The 23,531-nt window shown below is 37.4% G+C and overlaps 1 protein-coding gene across 8 annotated transcripts in view; it reads right to left on the bottom strand.

Moving 5' to 3' along the window:
- Positions 1 to 23,531, bottom strand: part of TFDP2 (transcription factor Dp-2) — a 194,476-nt gene that overhangs the window by 123,904 nt on the left and 47,041 nt on the right. For 6 of the 8 annotated variants that reach the window (XM_055412504.2, XM_055412519.2, XM_055412470.2 and 3 more), the window contains 2 exons: positions 19,764 to 19,866; positions 13,002 to 13,068 (listed from right to left, as the gene is read on the bottom strand). In XM_055412504.2, the coding sequence (XP_055268479.1) occupies positions 13,002 to 13,068; positions 19,764 to 19,790 (94 nt within the window). In that variant the 5' untranslated portion in view covers positions 19,791 to 19,866. Of the gene's footprint in view, positions 1 to 13,001; positions 13,069 to 19,763; positions 19,867 to 23,204; positions 23,223 to 23,531 lie in introns of those variants that run through there. The other 2 variants (XM_055412477.2, XM_055412529.2) reach the window with 2 other exon arrangements.

Here is a 23,531-nt window from a genome sequence, read left to right as displayed (position 1 = left end):
CACTTTTGGGAAAACTCCGAATTCCTTCTGTTCTTACTGCTTTGCCCACAAGTTTGCTTTCTTTCATTTCTGTTCCCAGACTGTGAAAATCTTTTCAAAAAATGTCATAAAACTTGAATAACTGGTTCTCTATAAATGTATGTACTCAAACCACAGTTGGTTCCCTGCTGCTACACAAGAACTGCAGAATCATCTCTAGATTATACGGGATTAAAAATAGTACAAAACAGGCTCTAATATTCTCCAAATAGATAATTCATGAGCTTCCCTCAAAATTAGGTGGTGTTTCTGTAGAGAATTCAAAGTTTTTGCGACATGTAAAAGTCAATGTAATTCACCAAATTCAAGGCTAAAAATATCCTACCATATAATCACTGCAATAGGTGCAGAAAAAGACATTTCACAAAATCCAACAACCACTCATTATCAAACCACTCAGAAAACTTAGAAGGGAAATCTACTCAACCAGATGCAGGGCAGCTATAAAAACTCTACAGCCAACATCATGTTGTTGTTTAGCCGTTAAGTCGTGTCTGACTCTTTTGTGACCCTGTAGACTATAGCCAGCCACGCTCCACTGCCCATGGGCCTTCCCTGGCAAGAACACTGGTATGGGTTGCCATTTCCTTCTCCAGTGGACCTTCCCAACCCAGCAATGGAATCCATATCTCCTGCACTGGCAGGTGGATTCTTTACCACTCAGCCACCTGGGAAGCCCAGCTAACATAATAAAAGACTTAAAAAAACAAAACAAGACTTCATAATTTCCTCCTAAGAGCAGGAACAAGGCAAGAATTTCTGTTCTCACCATTTCTACTCAACCTTGAACTAGAAGTCCTAATCGGTGACATTAACAAAGAAAAAGAAATAAAAATTGGAAAGGAAAAGTTAAAAACTAATTTTATTTACAGATCACAAGACAGTATGTGTGGATAATCCTAAAGAATCTGTAAGAGTTACTAAAAATAAGTTTCACAAGGCAGCAGGTAACAAAAAAGTATAAAAAGCAACAGTGTCTACATACTAGCAAAGAAAAACTGGTAATTGAAATTTAAAATACCATTTAAAAAACATAATGCATACGAGGCTAATGTATAAAAGTCAACTACTTTCTCATATACCAGCAATGTATATAATGTATTTAAACTAAAAATACAAAGTCATTTACATTAGCACCAAAAATGAAATACTTAAGGATATATCCAATACTTGTATAAGATCTGAATGTGGAAAACTATCAAATTGTGATGAAAGAAATCAGAGATCTAATTAATGGAAAGATAAGTCCATGTTCATGAACAGAAGAATCAATACCATTAAGGTGTCAGTTATTTCCAACTTGAGGTACAGACTCAATGCAATCTCAATTAAAATCCCAGTAAGTTATTTTGTGGATATCAACAAACTGATTCTAAAGTTTACATGGAAAGGCAAAAGACCCAGAATAGTCAACACAATATTAAAGAAGAAAGCTTGGAGAACTGATACCACTCAAAACATGTATAATGATAGACAGAGACTTGGGAGAAGGCAATGGCACCCCACTCCAGTACTCTTGCCTGGAAAATCCCATGGACGGAGGAACCTGGTAGGCTGCAGTCCATGGGGTCGCTAAGAGTTGGACACGACTGAACAACTTCACTTTCACTTTTTACTTTCATGCACTGGAGAAGGGAATGGCAACCCACCCCAGTGTTCTTGCCTGGAGAATCCCAGGGACGGCGGAGCCTGGTGGGCTGCCGTCTATGGGGTCGCACAGAGTTGGACACGACTGAAGTGACTTAGCAGCAGCAGCAGCAGCAGACAGAGACTTGACATTCCTTATCTGGTAGTTAGAGAAACATTATCTTTTACAGAGAAGTTTTAATCTTAATGAAATCCAACATTAAAGCCCAATTTCTTTCATGGATCATGCTTTTATGTGTTGTATCTAGAAAGTCATTACCACATTGAAGATCAGTTAGATTTTCTTTTATTTTTCTTCTAGGAGTTTTAAGGTATACATTTAGGTCTATGATCCACTTTGAGTTAATTTTGTGATAGGTGCAAAGTCTGTGTCTGAATTCTTTTTTTTTTCCTCATGTGAATATCTAGTTGTTCCAACCTCATTTGTTGAAAAGACTCTCCCTTCTCCCTTAAATTGTCTTTGCTCCTTTGTCAAAGTTGAGTTGAATGTATTTGTATAAGTCTTTTTCTGGGCTCTTTGTTCCATTTCATGGACCAATTTTCTTATTTTTGTTGACACCACACTGTTTTGATTACTGGGGATTCATAGTGGAATGTCTAAGTCTCTTTATATATTATTTGCGTCTACCTTTATATCATACATGTTTGTCTATCACTTCTTTTTAAACAAATGGTTATTCAGCACATTGCTCTGTACATTTCATTAGTGTTTCTCTGCAGACATTGTATATTCGTACATAGCTTTCTCACTCCCAATTTTACATCTGTGTAATATTCCATTATATGTATTGAACCTAATTTATTTAACTAGATCTTACTGAAGGATTTACAGTGTTGCCAGTATTTTGCTATACACACAATACTGCAGAGATTAAGTGTTATTTCCTAAATTTACAAGCATATTAGTAGAATGCATTCCTAAAGAGAGATGGGTTGCTCAAAGATAATGTGAATGTTAAATTAATAAATAGCATGAAACTGCTTCTCATAAAGGTTATGCTCTCACCAGCAGTATGAGATAGCATATGATCCTACACCCTTGAGAACAGTGTTTTATCAAATTTCTTAATATTCTTCAATCTTATAGAGGGAAAAATGGTACAGTGTAATTTTAAATTATGTATGGTTTATGAATTAGATATAGTGTCTTTCCATGTATTAAGAACCCTTAATATTTTTCTGTGAACAGTTTATTCATAAGTTTTACTCATTTTCTGAAAATTGAATTCCTGTTCCTTTTGTCACAATGCATATTTCTCTTTGTCCCTTTAACAGCTTGATGCTATTAGTATATTCATTTGCTATTGATACTGTTCTGTTTACAGTCCATCTTTGCCACATTTTATTTTCAATCTTCCTTAGATTTAAAGATTTTGAATATATTCTTAGTTCCAAAACAACTTTCTCTGTGCTGTAACTATACCCTCTTAAGTCTCCATTCCCCTTTCTTGCTTTCTCTTACCTTTTCCGATAGTTCTGCCTCCATAGAAGGATTCTGATTATCCTGTGATAGACTAGAGATCTCTTCAAGAAAATCAGAGACACCAAGGGAACATTTCATGCAAAGATGGGCTCAATAAAGGATGGAAATGGCATGGACTAACAGAATCAGAAGATATTAAGAAGAGGTGGCAAGAATACACAGAACTGTACAAAAAAGATCTTCATGACCCAGATAATCACAATGGTGTGATCACTTACCTAGAGCCAGACATCCTGGAGTGCGAAGTCAAGCTGGCCTTAGGAAGCATCACTACAAACAAAGCTAGTGGAGGTGACAGAATTCCAGTTGAGCTATTTTAAATCCTAAAAGATGATGCTGTGAAAGTGCTGTACTCAATATGTCAGCAAATTTGGAAAACTCAGCAGTGGCCACAGGACTGGAAAAGATCAGTTTCCATTCCAATCCCAAAGAAAGGCAATGCTCAAACTACTGCACAAGTGCACTCACCTCACACTAGTAAAGTAATGCTCAAAATTCTCCAAGCGAGGCTTCAACAGTACGTGAAACGTGAACTTCCAGATGTTCAAGCTGGCAGAAGAACCAGAGATCAAATTGCCAACATCTGCTGGATCATAGAAAAAGCAAAAGAGTTCCAGAAAAACATCTACTTCTGCTTTACTGACTACGCCAAAGCCTCTGATGTGTGGATCACAACAAACTGTGGAAAATTCTGAGAGAGATGGGAATACCAAACCACCTGACCTGCCTCCTGAGAAATATGTAAGCAGGTCAAGAAGCAACAGTTAGAACTGGACATGGAACAACGGACTGGTTCCAAATAGAAAAAGGAGTATGTCAAGGTTGTATATTGTCGCCCTGCTTATTTCACTTATATGCAGAGTACATCATGAGGAACGCTGGGCTGGAAGAAGCACAAGCTGGAATCAAGATTGCTGGGAGAAATATCAATAACCTCAGGTATGCAGATGACACCACCCTTATGGCAGAAAGCAAAGAAGAACTAAAGAGCCTCTTGATAAAAGTGCAAGAGGAGAGTGAAAAAGTTGGCTTAAAACTCAACACTCAGAAAACTAAAATCATGGCTTCTGATCCCAACACTTCATGGAAAATAGATGAGGAAACAATGGAAATAGTGACCGATTTTACTTTCTTGGACTCCAAAATCACAGCAGATGGTGTTGCAGTCATTAAATTCAAAGACACTTGCTCCTTGGAAGAAAAGTTATGACCAACCTAGACAGCATATTAAAAAGCAGAGACATTACTTTGCTGACAAAGGTCCATCTAGTCAAAGTTACGGTTTTTCCAGTGGTCACGTATGGATGTGAGAGTTGGACTATAAAGAAAACTGAGCACCAACGAATTGACGCTTTTGAACTGTGGTACTGAAGAAGACTCTTGAGAGTACCGTGGACTGCAAGGAGATCAAACCAGTCCATCCTAAAGGAAATCAGTCCTGAATATTCATTGGAAGGACTGATGCTGAAGCTGAAACTCCAATACTTTGGCCATCTGATGCGAAGAACTGACTCAGTGGAAAAGACCCTGATGTTGGGAAAGATAGAAGGCGGGAGGAGAAGGGGATGACAGAAGATGAAATGGCTGGATGGCATCACCGACTCAATGGACGTGATTCTGAGTAAACTCCAGGAATTGGTGATGGACAGGGAAGCCTGGTGTGCTGCATGTGACCCCATGGATCACAAAGAGTTGGACACGACTGAGCGACTGAACTGAATTGATCCCCTCCTTGGAGCTGCTGTGTTCCTTTTAACAGGCTGACATTTCCACAGATGGAAGCTACTACAATCTCTTGGATGGTGTGGAACTGGCCGTCAGGAAGAGACATGCATATTTTAAATTTGATGTCTAAGCAAAGAAGGAGGTGGTAAGGTGGCACTGCTCTGCCAAGGATATAAAGGAACAAGAGAAGGATATGAGGCAGGTCTCATCTATCTGCAAGTCAGCCCATAGCATCTGCATATAGCTTATGGGCAAATATTGCCTCTTTCCCTTGCTAGAACCACTTCTTACAGCCCAAGAAACATCATGTGCCTCCCAGATAAGGGAGGAATCCCTGATCTCCACAAAGGTGCCACTGGGCTTTCAACATCATAGATAATAAAGCCCTGAGTTACAGTATCTTTTTCCTTCATTTTAAAAAATAACACAACTGTTTTTAAATCATCTGCTATTTGCATGGTTATGACAGAATACAATGATCTTCAGGCTTGTTCTTAACTATTAATTAACTTTTAGACCTCCAACTCTTAGATAGATGCCTTAAGACAAAAAGCTCAGAAACCTTCCTCATTGAATACCTTAATACTTTGCTTCAAAAAACACTGAAGGTTTCTTTTTTTTAAGGCTCTTTCTTTATACACTTCTTGAAGGTTAGATAAATTAACATTTGCATTAAAAGTCTGGGTATATTACAAAACAATGTTCCTGCATTTTATTATTTACTGAGTATACAAAGGGGAAGGGTGGGGAGGGATAAACTAGGATTTGGGATTAGCAGAGAAACTACAATATACAAAATAAACAAGGTCCTACTGTAGAGCATGGAGAAGTATATTCAGTATCTTATAATAACCTATACAACATCTTGTAAGAACCTAAAAGGGAAAAAGAACATATAAAAAATAACATATTTATAAGTATAACTGAACCACTTGGATGTATACCAGAAACTAACACAGTATTGTAAATTAATTATATTTCAGTAAAAATAATTTTAAAAATTTACTGGGTATGTATAATTGTACGAGATGCTAAGCTAGACTCTAAAGACAAAAATATGAACTCTGAGCGTAAAGAGCTCAGTCTATTAAAAGGAAAGGAGAATCATATAAAGAAATACAATATTACGTGATAAGGACAAGGATGAAATATGTGCAGGGTCCAAAGGTTAACACAAAGGAGGCACAGTGACAAGGAGGTACAGAGCAATTCACAATCAGACAGACTTTAAACAGTAAACAGGAATTTGCCCAGTGGCCAAGGGATTACAGGTCAAAGGAAAGACATAAACGAAGTTCCAATTTGGGATAGCTACTTTGAAATATCTATCCTAGAGAAACAATGATGACGAATAAAAACTCTCTGACTTCATGGAATTAGGTGGGGACCAATAAATAAATCAGCAACTAACGTTTGAAGTGAAGCGAAGTGAAGTCGCTCAGTCATGTCTGACTCTTTGCGATCCCATGGTCTGTAGCCCACCAGGATCCTCAGTCCATGGAATTTTACAGGCAAGAGTACTGGAGTGGGTTGCCATTTCCTTCTCCAGGGGAACTTCCCCACCCAGGGATCGAACCCGGGTCTCCCGCACTGCAGGCAGACGCTTTACCGTCTGAGCCACCAGGGAGTGTGATAAATACTGCAGTAGGAGTGTATTAGAGGTTTATGGGCCAAGTGGAAATAAGATCTAAACTTAGATGCTAGGAGTGAACAGAAATCAGCCAGAGGGGGATGTCCCTGGTGGTCCTGTGGCTGAGAATCCACCTGCCAGTGCAGGGAACAAAGGTTCAATCCCTGGTTTGGGAAGATCCCACATGCCAAGGAGCAACTAAGCCTGTGTGCCACAGCTACTGAGCCCATGAGCTCTAAGAGCCCATGAGCTGCAACAAGAGAAGCCGCCACAATGAGAAGCCTGCACACCACTACCAAAAGTGGCCCCCACTTGCCACAGACAGAAAATCCCGCTGGCAGCAACTAGGGCCCAGTGCAGTCAAAATAAATAAATACTGGAAAAACACAAAAGAAACGTGTATCTATCAAGAGGCAAGTGTAGGATGGTGTCAGAGAGGAATAATATTATATGTACAGAGAAGAGGATACAGCAGGACAAAGAGATAGGGATGGCGGGAGAAGGGAGGAAAGGAGAAGGGGTGGCAGTCTGAACTAAGATAATAGCAACAGAATAAAGAAATGGGTGGAATGAACTGACATATTTAGGTAGAATCAGCAAATCTTGCAAGGGATCTGATGCCACAGAGAGAGAGAAAAAGGAGGCAAAGATGATACTTCTGATTTGGGCAAAGGGTAGAAGGTATTACCGTCCAGTAAAGAAAAGGGGACAATGGGTTTTGAGAAGGTGAAATAATTACTTTAATTACAGACAGAGTCTGAGATGTGTATAAGTTATTCAACTAAAGGTGTCCAACAAGCAGCTGAATATACAACATCTCAAGACAAAGGTCTGGGCCAGAGATACAGATTTGAGAATCAACTATATACAAAGTAAATGAAAACTAAAGCAATGAGAATAGATAAAATTGCCTAGGGAAAATGTACAAGGTGAGGAAAACAAAAAAACCCAAGACAAAAACCCCACGGGACACTAACATTTAGAAGACAAACAGAAGAGCTAGGAGATCAGACTGAAGGGAATGGCCAAAAAAAAAAGATGAAAAAGGGGTAAGCACATAATGAATGCTTACTGTGTGTTAGGTGCTGTACGAAGTGATGTATGTACATTACCTCATCTAATCCTTACAGATGCTATGAGCAACTTACCATTATGACCTGTATCATTACAGACATTTTGGGTTAGAGAGATCATTTTGCTCAGGTTTACATTTTGTTGGGTATAAGAAATCCAAGGGCTTCCCAGATAGCTCAGTGGTTAAGAATCTACCTGCCAACGCAGAAGACATGGGTTCGATCCTTGGGTCAAAAAGATGCCCTCGTTAACGAACTGACCACCGACTCCAGTATTCCTGCCTGGGAAATCCCATGGACAGAGGAGCCTTGAGGGCTATATATAGTCCAGGGAGCCTCAAGAGTCAGACATGGCTGAGCAACTGGAAACAACAAACAAAAATAAGAAATGCAACCAGGATTACACCCTCGACCCCCAGAGCTTTGTTCTTAGCTGCTACACTGTACTGCTTCCCATAAAGACTAAAAGTATGGTATCACAAACACAAAGAAAAACAGTGATTCAAAAAGAAAGACACCATCCCAGGAACAATCGCTCACTGAGCACCAAGATCCTGATGTTCTAACAACATTCTCTATGAAAAGGAGTCAGGACTCTGGGGAAATGGTTGATCTGAGTAATGGGCAGGAAATATGTCAAAGGGACACAGAAAAGCAACTGAACACTTCCAATGGCCATAGTTTTAATAATTTGAGCAAAAAACCAACAAACAAAAATATTGGGTTGGCCAAGAAGTTCATTTGGATTTTTCTACAAGATGTCATGGAAAAACCTGAACGAACTTTTGGCCAATCCAACAGTACTGGACTATGACCTGGAGTATAAACTAAATACCTGTAAGTCCATATTGGTATAAACAAACAAACAAATGAATAAGAGAGAAAAGGCAAATCTAGGATGGAAGAAATCCAAATAAATTATGTAGATACTCACAACTCAAAGAAGAAGTGGAGCAAACTGTCCACTCCTCAAGTGTGACTCCACATAGTGACTTCTTTCAATGACTATGGTATACAGAAAGGGGGAAGGAGAAGAGTGACTCTACAGCAGAGAAACATGACAAACACTATGTCAGCCAAGTAAGTGATCAAGGTTCACACCAATAATGGCAAGTCATGTTGATACCCTTGATTATGTTGTAATGAAAATTTACCTTTATCTCTGCAGTCTTTCTCTCAAAAACCTATAACCCCAATCTAAGTATGAGAAAATTCCCTACTGAGGGACATTCTACAAAATATCTAACCAGTACACCTGAAAACTGTCGAGTTATCAAAAACATGGAAAGTCGAAGACACGGTCACAGCCAAAGAGGTGAAGGATACATGATCATGAAACATAACGTGGTATCCTGAATGCTCTCCTGGAACAGAAAAGGCACAAGCTACAAACTAATGAAATCTGAATAAAGTATGGACTTCCATTCGTTATAATGTCCCAATATTGGCTCATTAGTTGTAAAATCTGTACTAGATTCATGTAGGATATTAACAGCAGGGAAACTGAGTGATGGGTTTATGAGAACTCTATGCACTATTTTTGTAATTTCTCTGTAAATCTAAAACTGTTGTAAAATTAAAACGTTATTTTTTAGGGGCTTCCCCAGTGGCTAAGACTCTGTGCTCCCAATACAGGGGGCCTGGGTTCAATCCCTGGTCAGTGAACTAGGTCCCACATAGTGCAACTAAGGATCCCACATGCCACTACTAAAAAGATCCTATGTGCCGCAACTAATACCCAGCACAGCCAAATAAATAAATAAGTAATAATTATATATATATGAGCCTATTTTTAAAAAGAGGGGATACATTAACTGTGTCAAAAGCTGATAACAACAAAAAAAGACAAAACCAAGAGCAGTTTCAAAGAATTAATGGAGTCAAAAGCCAGATGACATCAGGCAGAAAAGTGAATAAAAGCTGAGAATGGAACTGGAAATGTATACAGCTTCTTCCAAGAAGTCTGATAAAGATGGGGGGAATAAATCAGAGCCGGAAGTAGAGATTAAGCTGAAGAAAGTGTTTTTTGTTTTTAACCACAGCATAATTCATATACACTAAAAATCATCTTTTAAAGTGTACAATTCGGTGGTTTCCAGTATATACACAAAGTTGTATAACTACAACCACTATCTCCAGAACATTTTCATTACTTCAAAAAGAAACGGTAAAATTATCCCATACTAGGCACATACCCTGAGAAAATCGTAGTTCAAAATGACATGTGTACTCCAATGTTCATTGCAACACTGTTTAAAATAATGAGGACACAGAAGCAACCTAGATACCCACTGACAGATACATGGGTAAAAAAGTAAAGTTGGATGTGAACACACACACACAGTGGAATCTTACTCAGCTATTAGAAGGAACAAATCTGAATCAGTTCCAGTGAGGCTGATGAAAATAGAGCTTATTATACAGAGTGAAGTAACTCAGAAAGAGAAAAACAAATATGGTGTATTACCGTATCGATATATGGGATCCAGAAAAATAATACCGATAAACCTGTTTACTTGCAGGAAAAGAGAAACAGACATAAAGAACAGACTTGGGGACACAACAGAGGAAGGAGAGAGTGGGATGAGCTGAGAGAGGAGCAGTGAAACATACACCACCACATGTAAAATAGATGGACAGGGAGGCCTAGCGTGCTGTGATTCATGGGGTCGCGGAGAGTCGGACACGACTGAGCGAATGAACTGAACTGAACTGAACTGAGGGGTAGGTTTCTGTGTAACACAGGCAGCTCAGTTTGGTGCTCTGTGACAACCTAGAGGGGTGGGTTAGAGTGGAGGGTTGGAGGGCGGTTCAAGAGGGAGGGGACATGTGTATCCTTATGGCTGATTCATTTCCTTCTATGTCAGAAACCAACACAACATTGTAAAGCAATTCTCCTCCAATTAAAAAAAAATTTTTTAAGTAATTACTTAAATAAGTTGAATGTGTTCATAAATAAGATACAACATTATTAAGATGTCAATAAAACCAAAGTGATCCAGAGATTCAATGCGATTTCTATAAAAAAAAAACCTAACTGCCTTTTTCACAGAAATGGAAAATGTAAACTTCAAATTCATGGGGAATTGCAAGAGATCCTACATAGCCAAAACAGCCTCAGAGGAGGAGGACTACACTTTTCAAATTGGAACGTACTACACAACTACAGTAATTATAACATTATGGTACTGACATATGGACAGACATATAGACCAATGGAATAGAATAAAATGCCCAGAAATAAATCCTCATATATATGGCCAGTTGATTTTGGACAAGGGTGTTAATAAGACCATTCAATGGTCAAACAATAGTCTCTTCAACAAATGCTATGGGAAACCTGGATGTCAGTTTGACTCCAAGTTTATATCACATACAAAAATTAACTCAAAATGGATCAAAGACCTAAACTTAAAAGAGCTAAAATTATAAAATTCATAGAAGAAAACACTGGGGAAAATCTTCATGACACTGATTTGGCAATCATTTAATGGAAATGACAAAAAGCAGAGGCAACTACAACAACAACAAAAAATAGATTAGTTGGACTTCATCAAATCATAGAACTTTTGCACATCAAAGGATACTGTCAAGAAAGCAAAAAGATAACCTAATGAATGGGAGAAAATATCTGCAAATCATTTCTCTCATAAGGACTTAATATCCAGAATGTATAAAAAATTCCTAGAACTCAACAACAAAACACAAATAATCCAGTTAAAAAATGGGCAAGTGTCTTCTTGAGTAGAGATTCCTGCAAAGATACATGAATAGCAAGTAAGCACATGAAAAAGTGCTCAATGTTACTAGTCATTAGGGAAATGCAAATCAAAACCACAATGAGATATCACTTTACATACATGGTTGCCTCTGATAAAAAAATACATGTTTGCAAGGATGTGAAGGAACTGGAACCCTTGTACACTGTTGATGGGAATGTAAAATGGCATAGCTTCTGTGAAAATTGAAACGCCAACCTCAAAAAAATTAAAAATAATAAAATTAACATATGACCCAGTAACTTTGCTTCTATGAATATATCCAAAAGATCTGGGTCTTAAAAAGATATTTCTACTCTCCTGTTTAGAGCAGCATCATTCACAATAGCTAAAACATAGAAGCAACCAACATGCCCATCGATAGGTAAGCAGAGAAGCAAAATGCGGTACATAGTTACAGCGGAATAGTACTCAGCCTTAAAAAGGAAGGAAATCTTTTGAGGAGACTAAGCAACGTATGCCAGTCACAAAAACACAAATACGGAGTAACTCTTCTTATACGAGGTACGCAGAGTAGTGAAAATCATAGATACAGGAAGGACGGTTCTTGCCAGAGGCTTAGAGGAGGAAGAAATAGGGAGTAATTGTTTAACGGGTGCAGAACTGTAGTTTTGCAAGATGAAGAGTTATGGATATGAATGGTGATAATGGTGGCATAACATGAACGTACTTAAATACCACCAAATTGTACACTTAAAAATGGCTGAGGTGTCTGTATTTTATGTCTTGTGTATCTTACTACAATTTAGAAAACTGAGGGGAAAATGAGAAGCATTCAAGGCTTCAAGTACCACTTTCACTGCTTGCTAATACTTCTAAACTCTTAGAATACTTCTAGAGACCATCACAACTATTAAGCTGGACATTTTTATACTGAAATAGATTTCTTTAGCCTTCTGTCCACCTTAGACATATTAAGCCTACTTAGACACAAAGCCTTTGAGAAAGCTGATGTTTCTCTCCTAGCTATCTGCATTGTAATAGCAGACACTTTGTTTCCACCCTTGCATATGTGCAATGGAAAAAATTCAAACATATGCAAAGGAAGAGAGAAAAGAATAATGAAACCTCACATAGCTATCAGCTTAAACAATTAACCAACTCATATCCATCTACTCATTTTGCTCTTTTTTCCCCAGTGGATTATTTGAAGCCAATCCCAAACATCATATCATTTCAACCATAAAGATTTCAGTATATTATTTCTCCTTACTAAAAGATATTGTTTAAAGATACTGACAGCATCCTGCACAAGTTCTTGTACTGGTGGGTCAGATTTTGGATATACACATTCCTCCAGTAAACCATGTATTAGAAAAAGGAATTACATATATTCATTCATTCTACTGTATTCTTTACAAGTTAAATCACTGAAAGTAGGGTCTCTCAAAACAAACACACACACACACACACACACACACACACACACACACACACCCTCTCCTGTTCCATCTCTCAGAGGTAACTGAGTTTTAAAGGATAAAATTTATTTGGTCTATGATAACACAGTAATATTATATAATTATTATTATATACAAAGTAATTCTTTATGTAGCTGATTATTTTAAAAAACAAATGCAGTAAAACTAGCCTGATGCATAAAATTTTTATTCAACTGTCCTTACCTTTGGTTGGACTGAGATTCTGATCTATAAATCCTCTTAGTTCTGCATTTGTAGAATTCAAACCAACCTGAATAAAATAGTTTAAAAATTGTAAGTAAGATTTTAAATAATATGTGATCACTTAATAAGCCATATTAATAACCTCCCACCAGAGGTCCATATCAAATATTATACATAGTCACATAAAGATGAGTTAATTATATAAGATATAAGAACAGGGTTAAAATGCTGCCATACTGCTTGAAATGAGAAAAACACTGCATTGTCCACATTAAGATAAAAGTTAATGAAATAGTGTTACTTATGAGCAGAAGTGAGATCTCCACATTTTACTAATGGCTTTTTTCCTTAAGCAAGTAATGTAGCAGTTGTGAAGCTGCCAAAACATATACCAAAATTCCACCCTCACTGCTGCCCACCAACATGCCTCTCCTTTTTTAAACTCTTCTACAAAAAGAAAAGAAAGGTGAAACTCCTGTTGGTGCTCTACTGTAAACAGGAAGCAAAGAAGGCAAAGACAGCCTTTAATACATCCCATGCTTAATACAATGGAATTGTTTAATCCAAGTATTACAATAACTTCAAAAGCATCAGTTTATACCTTTTTGTTATTATACAAAGGTAACAGCAAAAACCTCAACTAAAACCACACATTCACAGTCCAGAGTTCAGTTACTGGATTACTGTTAAATTGAAACACCTGCTCTTACAGCTCAACTTCTGCAGAGTGAAGTAGCAAACGAATTCGGAAACTTTTAAGCAGATGTACATCTGTGCCTTTGTAACCAACAGATTACACTTTAAAAAGATAAAGGTCAATTCTAAATCAACAGTGTGTGTAATCTGGGTCTCATGAATGGAGAGGAGCTGTTTCTATTTAGAGTTTAGATAAATACTATTAAAATGTTTAAGTTCCAACTTCAAAAATATATTAATTTTTGTTTTCATAAACACAGTTTAAAGGTTCAAAGAAAAAGTAGATCATTTGAGAGTAAAAAAGTTGGTGAGGAAAGGCATTTTAAAATATTAGCTATTCTTTCCTTATTTTATGTATTTAAAAAGGATCTCTCTATATAATGTGTCACAGATCAAGAGAAGAAAAGTAAACTCGTTTTACATAAAATTTTTCATCAAGTAAGATCCTGAAAAAAGTTTTCTATCTGGATATTCAAACACTGTGTTACCGAGTGTAAGCAGTCATTGCCTGTTGAATAAAAGATGTCCAAAGCTTAAATGTTTGAGTCAAACTCTACTCCCTAAGAATACCATTATAACTTCACTGATATTTAATGTCTCAGATTGATATAACCAAAAGAAAACAGGATTCAAAGCGAGATGATCTGTGCTCAAAGTTTATCTCTACCATTCATTCACAAGCAAGGTGTTCATGGAACATTGTCACGGGAATGACAATACACACACATACAACAAACTCAGGCAGCTCTTTAGACCAAATTAAAAAATTATGTAAACATGTTTGTTAATGCAAAGCAGTATTCAAGTCTGAGCTGTTAATTCAAAGGGCAATAGGTTTATTACTTTAACAATGACGTAGACAATTCATGAGACACAAATGACCAGTGAGTATATAGATAATATACATAATACCAGTTTGATCTAACTAGCAATCAGAGAAATGTAGCAAATTACATACCATTTTTTGCTGACTAGATTGACAAAGATTAAAAAGAAAATAAAGGGGAACTGGCACCTTCATATACCAATGGTGAATATACAATTGGTGGTCTTTCTATTTACTAATAGGAATCAAAGGTCCCCTAAAAAGGTCCCCTTTGGACCAGTAATTTTGTAAGATTTTTGTTTCACAGAAATAACCCAATGAGTTGACAAAAATTAAAAAGTTAAAAAAGGGAGAAAAAATGAAAATAATGGCCAATATTAAGAAACTGGTGTAAGGTCCATAGAAGAGATAACATTAAAAAGCCATTTAAAATGATGTTACAGAGTTATCAAGACAGGAAAAGACACTCATCATAGAGACTACACTAAACAGCAGGTTACAAAACAATCTGGCCTCATTTTTATGTAAAAAAAAAAAAAAAATATATATATATATATGTAGGACTTCCCTGTTGGTCCAGTGGTTAAGACTCTATGGTTCTACTGCAAGGGGACCGGGTTCAATCCTTGGTTGAGGAAGTTCTACATGTCACGTGGTACAGCCAAAAATAAATTGAAAAACAATATATAGATTTTGGTTCATATATATATATATACACACACACACATTTGTGTATATGATCTCTAATCTCTAGTTTCTTTATCTGTATTTTCTAATTTTTTGTAGAGAATATTATGGCTTATATATTTTTAAAAGATTCTTTGACAAGGCATAAAATTATCTTTCAAGTTCTTTATTGTACACTAAGTGAACTTAGGAGAAAACACATCTGCATTTTTGGTCAAGAAGAGGATCAGTGTACTTGGCTCGCTCGCTCAGTCACTCAGTTGTGTCCTATTCTTCTGCGAGCCCATGAACTCTAGCCCGCCAGGCTCCTCTCTCCATGGGATTTCCCAGGCAAGAATACTGGAGTGGGTTCCCATGTCCTCCTCCAGAAGATCTTCCCAACCTAGAGACTGGACCCATGTCTCCTGCGTTGGCAGGTGGATCCTTTTATCAATGAGCCACTGGGAAAGCCCCATCAGTGGATACTAGATATTACTTGATACTACTTTATTTTACCCCAGATACAAAGAATATATCGCCAGCTCTGCAGAACTTCCTTTTGCAACGTCCCACAATCCACGCAGCTCTGGTCGGACTGTTCATCTTAGAGCCTCAACTGTGCTATGACGGCCGGGGTGGCCCCACGAACCATGGTGAGGCAGCACACCATGTATGGAACCCTACTTCCTTCTCTACAATGACTTGTCTAAGAATGTGGGCCAAGCAGGGTCAACAAAAGCTCCTCCATGGAATCTGAAACATAAAAGCTAAAAGAAAAAAAAAACTTCCTCTCTTCTGAGATTGAGCATTAGGACGCCAGTGTAGGCTATTCTGCCACCAGACAGAACCAAAAGATGGAAAAAGGAGACAGAGCTCTGATGCCCCTCATTTGATCCCCTGAAAGCAGTTGTATTTGAAGTCACAGAACTCCAAACTTCTCAGTTGTGCCAATCAAAAAATGCCACTCTTTGCCCTAAGCTATTTTGAAAAGGGTTTCTAACACCTGCAACCATAAAAGACCTAGAATGGCACTGAACTGAAGGCAAAAGTAACTCTTCACAAGTAACTGTTCTCATAAGAGAAATGCAAAATGAGAAATAGAAAATAAGGATGTAAATATTTACATATAATTTTTTTTCACATACATTTATTAATGCTCCCATAAAACCAGGGCAATCTTTTCCAGATCTAAGTCATTTTTCAGTGACATATGATACAATTAACACTCCTTCCTTCTTGAAACACTTTCTTTACTCGGCTTCCACATCATCAGGGTAATGCTCTTTCCTTCCTTTCTGTCCATGTCTCCTGTCCTTTGCTGCCTCTCCTCCTCTGCAGTTGCTAGAGAATCTTGGTCCTGATGGATTCTCTACCCAAATATGAACTATATAATCACACAGAGTCCCCCCCACTTTAAAATAATCTAATATGAAATGACTCCAAAATTTATATAACCATTCCCAAGCTTTCCCTAGAGCTCCAGAGTCATTATTTATCATTATATTAACTGGCTGGCCAATTTCTCCACCTGGATGTTTTCAGGTCCCTCAACTTTAATATGTTCAAAACAATTTCTGAGTTTGCCACAAAATCCTGTACCTCCCCAAGAGATCCTCTTCTCATGAAACCGCAAAACCACATACCCAGTTACACAAGCCAAATGCTGAGAAATCTTTAACTTCTTCCCTGTCCCCATGTCCTAATTACTCAATAAGTCTTTCTGGCTGTTCCTTTTATACATCCTAGATTCAACCACTTTCCCCCATCTCCAGTATCATTACCCTAGCCTAGTTTACCATATTCTGCTGTCTGAACTACTGGGATAAGTACCAAATGAGTCCCTTGCGTCTACTATGGCCCTCTTCAGTTGATTCACCCAGCAGCCAGAATAAACTTAAAAATGCTAAGTTAGGTCTTGAAATCATCCTCAAAAACTCCATTAGCTCCCTACTGACATTTAAAATATATACCACTCAGGACTTCCCTGGTGAACCAGTGGTTAAGAACCCACCTTCCAATGCAAGAGGCATAGGTTCAATCCCTGGTCCGGGAACTAAGATCCCACACGCCATGGAGCAACAAAGCCTGTTCTTCACAACTACTGAGCCCACAAGCCACACACAACAAAGACCCAAGCACAGTCAAACAATAAATAAATTAATTAAACTAAATAAAACACATACTCCTCACTCCCATTTTCGAGGCTCCCCATGATCTGGCACCTGCTCTCTGGCTTCACCTCCAACCACTTGTGTGGCTTAGTTACTCTGTCCCACCTTGTCAACTGGTCATGGATGTTTCTCCAATCAATCGCACTTTCTCCTGCCTCTACTGGGATGCTCTTTCCCCAGATATTCACATGGCTGACTCCTTCCTCCTGGATTGAGACTGAAGAGCATCCGTCTGTCTAAATGTCATTTCCTTAAAAAGGATGCTTCTGAATACCTTGGTGAAAGAGATCTCCACATTGCTATGCTTTCTCTCCTTACTCTTTCCTGTTTTACTGTTCTCCATAACAGGTATCATTAACACTACATATTTATCATCTCCTCTCACTACACCATAAATCCCAAGAAGGTAGGAGTTTGGAACAGTGTTGAACATATTTATTTGCTGCAGAAAGATGGGGAGGGGAGAGATGAGAACGAATTGTTCATGGCATTGTAAACTGATATGATCCCTCTAGTGAGTATCTCAACAAAATATATTAAAAGGTGGCAAAAATGTGCTTATCTATTTCAGAATGGCTAGTGAGCTTTATCAGACATTCAGTCTACTTCAATTCTTTCCCTCGTGGGTCTGTCTAGTCTGAGGCCTGACGTCCCCACGCCCTCAATCCCAGGGAATCAGGAGAGGGTCAGCTCATCAAACAGCCCTCTCCCCCAAGGTTGCTGGAGCAGGAAGAGAAACAAACAGCATACTCTTTGATGACATCCAAACACACAAACAAAATAATGGCAGAATAGTTATCACTGGTTCAAATGTTTTTTTTTACTTTAAGGAAACAACTTTTAATACAGCAAACTGTATGTATGGCTAGGAAGATTTAAAGGACCTCTTTAAGCCAACATATACTTGTTAGTTGAATGGCAGTCATCCTTTCTGCTCAGGATAACTTTCACATTCTCTTTTTCCTGGAGGAGAGAAAAACAAGAAAAATCCCAATATACAGACTAAAACTTTGCTTCTTTTTTCCCCTCAAACAGCAACTAAACAAACAGATACAAGAGCCACAGATTAAGGCAGGTGACACCTGACAATTTATCCTAAAAATTTAATTATATGATAACAAAGCAAAGTCTGCTTACAACTACGAGTGGGTGCTAAAAGCCAGATGAATAACTGGAAAGTAGAAGTTAGTAATCAGAGAGGGTGTTTTTAAATTTTTTGATGCTCTTTAGCTGTATAATGGATAGTATCTAGAAATATCTGTCTGGCTCACAAGATCTTTTTCCACAATAACACTTGTCTGTCTGGTCATAACTAACCAAACTACTAGTGGATATCAGACTAGAGTTGTGCCAGAGGTCCTCCCCAAGGAGTCTGAAGGTAGAGCTGAAATAAGCAGACACGATCTGTCAAGCTACCCGCCTCCCTTCCTTCATGCTTCTCTCTCTGTCTCTCTCTGAACAGGCTGGTGCTGTAACAAGTAGATCGAGAAGCTGACTGCCTGTGAACTCAGGAACATGTTTTGCAGAGAGACACAGAGTAATGAAGCTAATGCACTGAAATACACAGAGATGACACATGAAAACTAAATACTGCTTCAGTTCCTGATAGATTTCAAGTTTCTGGACCCAGATCTTTCTGAGGGTCTGCTCGATTTCTACGCTTGAATTCCTTGAGACATCCCTTTATCCTTAATAAATTCCCTTTAGGTTTAAGGTAGCTCAAGCTGGTTTCTGTTACCTGCAAATAAAGAGTCCAAACTAATAATCTGGGTATAGTAATTATAATAAGTTATTACCACAAATGTTGTAGTATTTATTTTCTGGCATAATCTTTCCCCATAACTGGAAACAAATCCACTGGTATAATAACAATATAACTTGAAAGAAAGTAGATTCAGAAATGACAGTCTTAAACAAAACAAGAAAAAAGAATAACTTCCCCAAAACAACTGAAGTCGGGAATCACCTCCAGGAGGACAGCAGGCTGCTTCTGAGTAATGTGTGATTGTACACATTTTTAATGGTAAATCCAAAAGAAAAACACGGAGCCAAAGAAAACAGTGATTTTTCTCAATAATGCCAAGTAACTCCAGCAAGCACCAAAGCAAATTTATTAACAGTACACAAAACAGGAGGGGGGTGGGAACATTTCTGGAGATAGAAATTTTGCAGCTGTTGAGTCGGAGCAACCTGGCAGAGGTTTGCAACAAGGCTATCATGGCCGTGAGAGACGAGTTTCAACAGCGTTAAAGTTCACAGTCTCTTTCTTTGCAGAAACAAAAACAGGTAATACATTGATACTGGTAAACCAAATTTGATTAGTCAAAATGGTGAAGAAAATGCGCACAGGAAAAAGTATAGCTCATTTTAAATACTTACATTTAAAAATTCACAAATACTTACATTTTTTGCTGTCATGTCAAACTGCATTCAATTTAAAATTCTGTAAAGCCATTAAAAAACAAATAAAAAAACTTCGTCTTCAATAATTCTTTAAAAGAATATCCTGTTAAAGGAAAAAAGAGGGAACAGTAATGTAATAGTCATCATAATAATAAGCAACATTTATGTCATAATTACTATGTGATATTCATTGTTTTTTAATTACCTAAATTAATACTCACAACAACACTACGAGATGTGAACCATTCTAACTGTCATTTTCCAGATAAAACGTGCAATTTAGAGATGTTAAATAATTTAACCAAACCAACTCAGCTAAGAAGTGACAGAACCTGGACTTTGAAATATTATACTATGCTGGTGCAGATAATCCACTGAAAGCAACACCAGGGATTCTGGGAGAAATAGCCAATTCCAGCAAAGGGGCAGGAAATGAACGAGATAAACCTAGAACACTTTGAGTATCTAAAGTAAGGAATGACAGAGACATATTAAAAGTATACAGGAGACAGCTTAGAGAGTCCACAACATAAAGGGACAACTTCAGCCAGTTTAAAGGGGCAAGTAAGCACCTAAGTACATATTAATAACAACAGACTGTAACAGACTCTAAACCCAATGAATAAAATAATAATCCAAGAGTTCACATTTATGGAAACAAATAACAAGTAAGGGAAACGTCTTCTTTGTGATACAATTCCAACTAATATGTACAAAGAAATGAAGCAGTTAGAAAACCACCAATCTGTAAACACTGTGATATTAATGGATTAGGTAAGAATCATCAAAAGATGCTAAAATGATGAAATGAAATATGGTGAGAAAAAGGATATTTATATAGTCTTGAAATATTTCCCTACAAGATACCTCTTACATCAAATTTTACAGTGAAGAAACCTGGCACATACCACTACAGCCAAGGTGATGAAAGCTACCTGTGACCAATAACAGAATAAACCAACATCATGCATCTCCCCAGGTGCACTGTGATGGACACAGTATCACTTCTGAGGTATTTACTAAAATGTATAATCTAAATCTAATCATGAGGCAATGATGCTGACATGCAAATTGAGAGACATTCTATGAAACAACAGCCTGAGTTCTTAAAAATATTAGTTTATCATGAAAAACAGAGGAGAGCTAAAGAAACATTACAGATTTAAGACTAAAATCATAGGAAAATTACATTTAACTCACGATCCTGAACTGGACCTTGAATCACAAAAAATAACTGCTATGAAGACCATTATTGGGGCAACTGGAAAAAGTGAAACATGGTCTGCAGACTGGATAACTGTATTGTTTCATTTCCTGCTTCTGATCAGAGGATTGTATTCTTTTTTTTTTTTTTTTAAGTGAATGGGCTTCCCTGGTGGCTCAGACAGGAAAGAATCCGCCTGCAATGCAAGAGACCCAGGTTTGACCCCTGGGTTGGGAAGATCCCCTGGAGAAGGGAATAGCTAGCTACCCACTCCAGTATTCTTGTACGGAGAACCTCATGGACAGAGTCCATGGAGTAGCAAAGAGTCGGACACAACTATGTGATTAACACTTTCACTTTTTCACTTTCCTCAACCTTAGAAAAAAATATACCAAAATATTTACTAGTGAAAGGGTATGCAGAAGAAACATACTTTCAAATGATCAATAAATGTATATAATTTGTATATATAGAGAAAGTAGGAATGATAAAGCACATGTGGCAAAATGTTGACAAACTAGTGATTCTAGGTCAGGGGTATTCAAAAGATCTTTGCCTATTTCTGCAACTTTTCTCTTATGTTAAAATTATTTCAAAATTAAAACTTTAATAGGACATTCAAAGGGAAGAATAAAACTTAACTTTAAAAAAACCGTAAATAATAAGGGCTTAAAGCAATGGAGGCTCCAAACGTCTGCCTCACATGCTAGAATTTGAATCTACAAGTAAAACTGTGGGGCAGGGGGTGGTGAGGAAACATTTTTACCTTTCACTAAAACAGTGTGATTTTTCAATGATAAATAAAACATACGTTTAAAAGTCCAAGTAAGACCTGAAGTACAGCTGTGATTTCTGCTTTCCCATTTCAGCAGCAGATTTGATCACAGCTACCATCAGTGCATATGAAAATCAAGTTCCTACACTGGAACTGTTTCACATTTATCAATTATCTGTTATATACTCTTCAGTGTTACAAATATGAGATAAATGTTCCTGAAATCCCATCTCATTCACCAAACCAGCAATACGCCCAACTAAAACTACTACCTTCTGTCTTCCTCCCAGATGGGTTGGCCATGACATAATTCTGGTCAATGAAATATAAGCTGTCACTGTTAGGCTGGGCTACCAGATTCAGCTAAATGCCCCCCTCTCCCATTTCTTCATTTTCAGAGTATGGCTGTAATGGTTACAGCTCCTTGTCTCTGAGCATCTGCTTCCTTACTATACTCAGTGTTCCATTCAGGATTATATTTCCTAAGGACTGGGTTAGTGAGTGGCACTGTTACTCATGCAAACAAGAAATTAACAAGGTGTTATTATTTCAACACACAGTAACAAGAGGTGACCAATAAAATCACATCTTAGCTACAGTAACTGAGCTTAATAAGACAAAACATAATTTTGTTTAGTATTCCCCTTGCATCTTCTCACCAGAGGTAAGCACTAACTGTAACTTCTAAATGTTACCTAAATGATAAAAGTTTGAAATAGAGCCAAAGTACATGAGTATCTTAAGCACACTTATATTAACATCACTGTACTTCAATCTCTTCATCTACAAAAGAGCAGTTGTACAATACATCTACTTAATTAAATGAGTCAAGACATGGAAAATAATTTGGACACTACCTAGCAAAAGTACTCATTAATGTTAAGGAAAAAATGGCTCACTGACTTCTAGGTTTCTTCCTCCAAAATAAATAATACATAATTCACACACAGTAGAAGTGATAAAGACCACAACATAAATCCAATTTCAAAGTAGGAAAAAAAAAAACCATTTAATTGTGGTTAAAAAAAAAAACTCATCTAAAATTAACAAAGAGTCGACAATAACTTCATTCATTAATTTATCTACCTAGCCAACATTTACTGAACACACACTATGAGCAAAATACTAATCCAGACTAGAGAGCTCCTAATAGATGAAACAGTAAGCATAAACCTTCAAGTATAACTTAAATTATAAAATTACATTAAGATAAATGTTATAAAAAGACATGCGACTGTGACAGAGATCTTCATTCAATTAAAAATGAAGAAGTATGCTGCACTGGCTTTGAGTGACAGCCTATAACCTTTCGATTTAAAAATATACATTTCTAAGTATCTTTAAAGCTTTTTGTCTTTTTTCTACACTGTCTTTAATCTAAATGTTATTTGTAACATATGACTTAAACCAAGGGCCTAGAAAGTAAATAAACACAGCACCGAATGTTTCAACAAACAGCTACCTTGGCAGTACTGGCGATTGTCAAAGATTAAACCAGTCATGTGCACTGATGCTTCATGTTTCATCCAGACTCAACAATTGTACACTTCTTCCTGTCACCATGTTCGTCTGTTGGTTAAAAAAATAAGTCGGATTTCTTCTTCCAGCTTCATGAGCACATTATGTCAAGCTCAAAAAGTCACTCTCAGTGACCTCACCATCTGCCATGATCTCTTGTCAGGCTCAGACAATGCAACTCCCACAGATGGTCTCAAAAAGCAAGCCCCTTTCCTTTCTAATCACAACGTAGCAGCTGTGGGCACAAAGCCTTTTAAATTGGTACAACATT

Source organism: Moschus berezovskii, chromosome 1 (genome assembly GCF_049115385.1).
Source record: "Moschus berezovskii isolate FMDL1 chromosome 1, NW_MosBer_1.0, whole genome shotgun sequence".
NCBI classification, from domain to species: Eukaryota; Metazoa; Chordata; class Mammalia; order Artiodactyla; family Moschidae; genus Moschus; species Moschus berezovskii.
The sequence above is the reverse complement of the archived record's forward strand: the minus strand, read 5'-3'. Positions and strand labels throughout refer to the sequence as shown.